Source organism: Physeter macrocephalus, chromosome 8 (genome assembly GCF_002837175.3).
Source record: "Physeter macrocephalus isolate SW-GA chromosome 8, ASM283717v5, whole genome shotgun sequence".
Classification (NCBI taxonomy): Eukaryota; Metazoa; Chordata; class Mammalia; order Artiodactyla; family Physeteridae; genus Physeter; species Physeter macrocephalus.
Window position 1 is genome coordinate 6,992,391 of NC_041221.1, and position 3,419 is coordinate 6,995,809.

At 46.1% G+C, this 3,419-nt stretch overlaps 1 protein-coding gene across 1 annotated transcript in view; it reads left to right on the plus strand.

Annotated features, from left to right (window-relative positions):
- DOP1B (DOP1 leucine zipper like protein B) overlaps positions 1-3,419 on the plus strand; it is a 79,375-nt gene that overhangs the window by 25,377 nt on the left and 50,579 nt on the right. Inside the window, exon 13 of the mRNA XM_024120300.3 lies at positions 1,101-1,372. Within this exon, the coding sequence (XP_023976068.1) occupies positions 1,101-1,372 (272 nt within the window). The remainder of the gene's footprint in view (positions 1-1,100; positions 1,373-3,419) is intronic.

A 3,419-nucleotide genomic window follows, 5' to 3' on the forward strand; every position in this document is an offset into this window, starting at 1 on the left:
CGGACCGGGGCACGAACCCGTGTCCCCTGCATCGGCAGGCGGACTCTCAACCACTGCGCCACCAGGGAAGCCCCATAAGAATTTTTATGAGGACACAGTTCGACCCATAGCAGGCAGCGTCTTAGCTCGGGCTGCCATAACAAACTGCCGTACGCTGGGTGGCTTAAACAAAAGCAATTTATTTTCTCACAGCTCCGGGTCTAGAAGTTTGAGATCAGGGTGCCAGCATAGTCAGTTTCTGGTGAGAGCTCTCCCCTTGGTTATAGACTGCCACCTTCTCACCGTATGTTCACCTCCTGGGTGGGGGGCAGTGGTAGGGGGCTCTCTCTGTTGTCTCTTCTTATAAGGGCACCAGTCCCGTCCTGAAGGCTGCACACTCAGGACCTCCCCTAAGCCCCACCTCCAAATATCATCACATTGGGAGGGAGGGCTTCAACATGTGAATGTTGGGCAGACACAGCTGAGTCCATTGCAGGCAGTGAACACTTGAAAGAGAAAAGGGATGGAGGAAAAAGTGGAAAAGAAGAAAGAGTGCTTAAGTTGGTAGGAGCAGAGGGTGAAGATGTCTCTGCTTGTCATTACCTTTTGTCTCTTGGCTCATGAGCTGCAAATGACAGTATACTTGGAAGAAATGCATTTAGAATTGATAGCTTCAGTATATTTTCGGCCTCTTTTAAAGCTAATGGCATGTGCCCTACCACCAGGAGGGCTTTGAAAACACATTTTGAACTCTGCACCAAAAAAAAATGTGATTTTGACTCTGTGTAAATTTCAAAAACAGTTTTTTAATTCAAATTTTACCATATTTACAAATTTTTTTAATGACATTAAAACAAACATTTCGCATCATTTCAAAGCCCTGAGACCGACCTTTGCAGAATTTGAATGATCTGACAAGCGCATGAAACCAGACTTGGTCTCATTTGTCCTCTGGCCCTGAATGGGGACAGCGTATCCTGTCACCACCAGAAGGTTATCACACTGCTGTCCAGGTGACTTCCCGGATCTAAACGTCTTAGAGACTGGCTCCCAGGTTGGTGAGCGAGTTTCATGAGGTTTTGTCTGTCTCTGTCTGTCCTCTCTGGTTGGCTTCCTTGCAGGAGCTGGCGATTCCAGTTTTCCATCTTGGCTGAAATCCATGATGACCATTTGCTGCTGTGTGACTGACTGCTACCTCCAGGATGTGGCCATCTCCACCCTGCTCGAAGTGATAAACCACTCCCAGTCCCTAGCGCTTGTCATTGAAGACAAAATGAAACGCTATAAGAGCTCCGGACACAACCCATTTTTCAGCAAGCTGCAGATGGTGACAGTTCCTCCCATTGCTCCAGGAATATTGAAAGTCATTGCAGAGAAAACAGACTTCTATCAGGTATTAGCTGGGACCCTGGGACCCTTTTCCCAGACTCTTTATTTGAAGTGGTCCCAAAAGTTGTAGCGGTGGTGACAAAGAATATGGTGCCTTGGGTGGCAGCCAGTGAGGGTGGCTGGAGACCTTGCCTGCCTTGTCCATCTCTCTGACCCAGGCTCCTGGCACAGTTTCTGTCCCCGCAGCAAGTGTTCAGTAATATCTGTGTTCAGTTTTAGGCTGACCAGACTCCATCTGGCAGGATTCCTAAGTTATCTACATATACGGAAAAAGAGACTCTGTCCTAATTTGTGAGGTTAGAGGCTTTGAGGTTATTTAGCCTCAAGGAAAACTTAGTTCGTGTCAAGTATAAGAATGATTGTTGCTGAAGATGGTGAGCAGGTGTTGCCCATCTTTTGGGGGGACAGAGTCAGAAAATAAGGTAGTGTAGGGCTCATTTAATTGTAAGAAGCTGAAAGATACTCCAGCTAGCTCATGAAAAGAAAAGTGAGGTCTATTATAAAGGTAGGGGAGCCCATGGAAGTCCAAGGGCAGGAGTGGAATGCGGCTGGGTCTCACGGGGTCTCACCTGGGAAGCTGTCAGGTCACGAGGCTGCTTGCTCTGCACATCTCCCTGCCAACCAGGACCTAACTTGGTTGCCGCTTGAGCTTCAGTCTGCCTCAGGACCCTCAGGCTTGATTCTCATAGCTAATGACAGCTGCATCACTTTCTTACAATTCTGAACTCATGGGTCAAGGCTATTAAATAGGCAGTCAGTGGGGCACCCTTGGGTCAGGTGCCTCCTGCTGTCCAGTCGACCACAGCAGTGACGCAGGCCAGGGGGAAGTGGTCGTGTGGTATAGACAGGGACCAGCCCACTCCCTGGGGCCTGTAGGTGGAACACATTTCCCCTGCAGGTGGTCAGGACGGCAGATGCCCTGCAAATTCGGAGATGCTGAGGAAGAGACATTTTAGATGTTGTATGTGGGAATGAGGTACTGGAATTAAACTGTCCTTTTAGGTGTTGACAGCCCGTCCTCCGAAAGGCTTTCGAAATGGGCTGGCTTTTCACCTATTGGAGATGAGCTGTATCAAGCAAGTCATGTAATTGAGGCCACCTCTCAGCTTTGTTTCCTTTTTTTAAAAAAAACAAAAACAAAACAACAGCATCATTTAGATATAATTCATTCATTTAAAGCACACAATTCAATGGTTTTTATTATATTCCTTGTTTTCTATATGTCATATCTTTTTTCCACCTATTTCCCTTTTACTACTTTCTTTTTCATTAAGTGAATATTTTCCAATGTAATGTTTTAATTTCCTTGATGACTGTTTCAATATATTTTGGAAGTTATTTTTTTTTAGTGGTTACTCTAAGGTTTACCATATACATCTTATCAGAATTGACTTCACACTCATACTAAATTCCAGTGAGATATAGAAACATCCCTCTTGAATAGCTCTATTCCTCTTCCGAACGTATGGGTCACGTTTTCTTATATCTTTGCATGTCTTATAATCTTTATTGAAGACTGGACATTTTAGGTAATATATTGTTGTAAATTTGTACTCTGGCACCTCCCTCCCACCCCACCAGTGACTTGTTGTCTTTTTTGTTTGTTTAGTGACTTGGCTGTTTTAGTGATGTCTGTTTCCCCTGCAGCGTGAGGCCTTTGGCGCTGCTCCTTGGAGGGTTCAGCCTTAGGAAGGTGCAGCCAGTCTGAGATGATAGTGATCTTGGCAAGATTCTCCTTGACTGTCTGCTTTCTATTCATTGACTGTCTGGTCTCTATTAAGCTCTGTTCCTTATCACACCCAGATGTTAAGCTCCACTAATCACTGGCTGATTGCGCTATTGTTTTCAACAATGCCCTGGGGGCATAAATTACTCCACAGTCTGATCCAGTGAAATTTACACTCCTCTCTCAGGTAGTTTTTTTTTGTTTTTTTTTTTTTTTTTTTGGTGGTACGCGGGCCTCCCTCTGTTGCGGCCTCTCCCGTTGCGGAGCACAGGCTCCGGACGCGCAGGCTCAGCGGCCATGGCTCACGGGACCAGCCGCTCCGCGG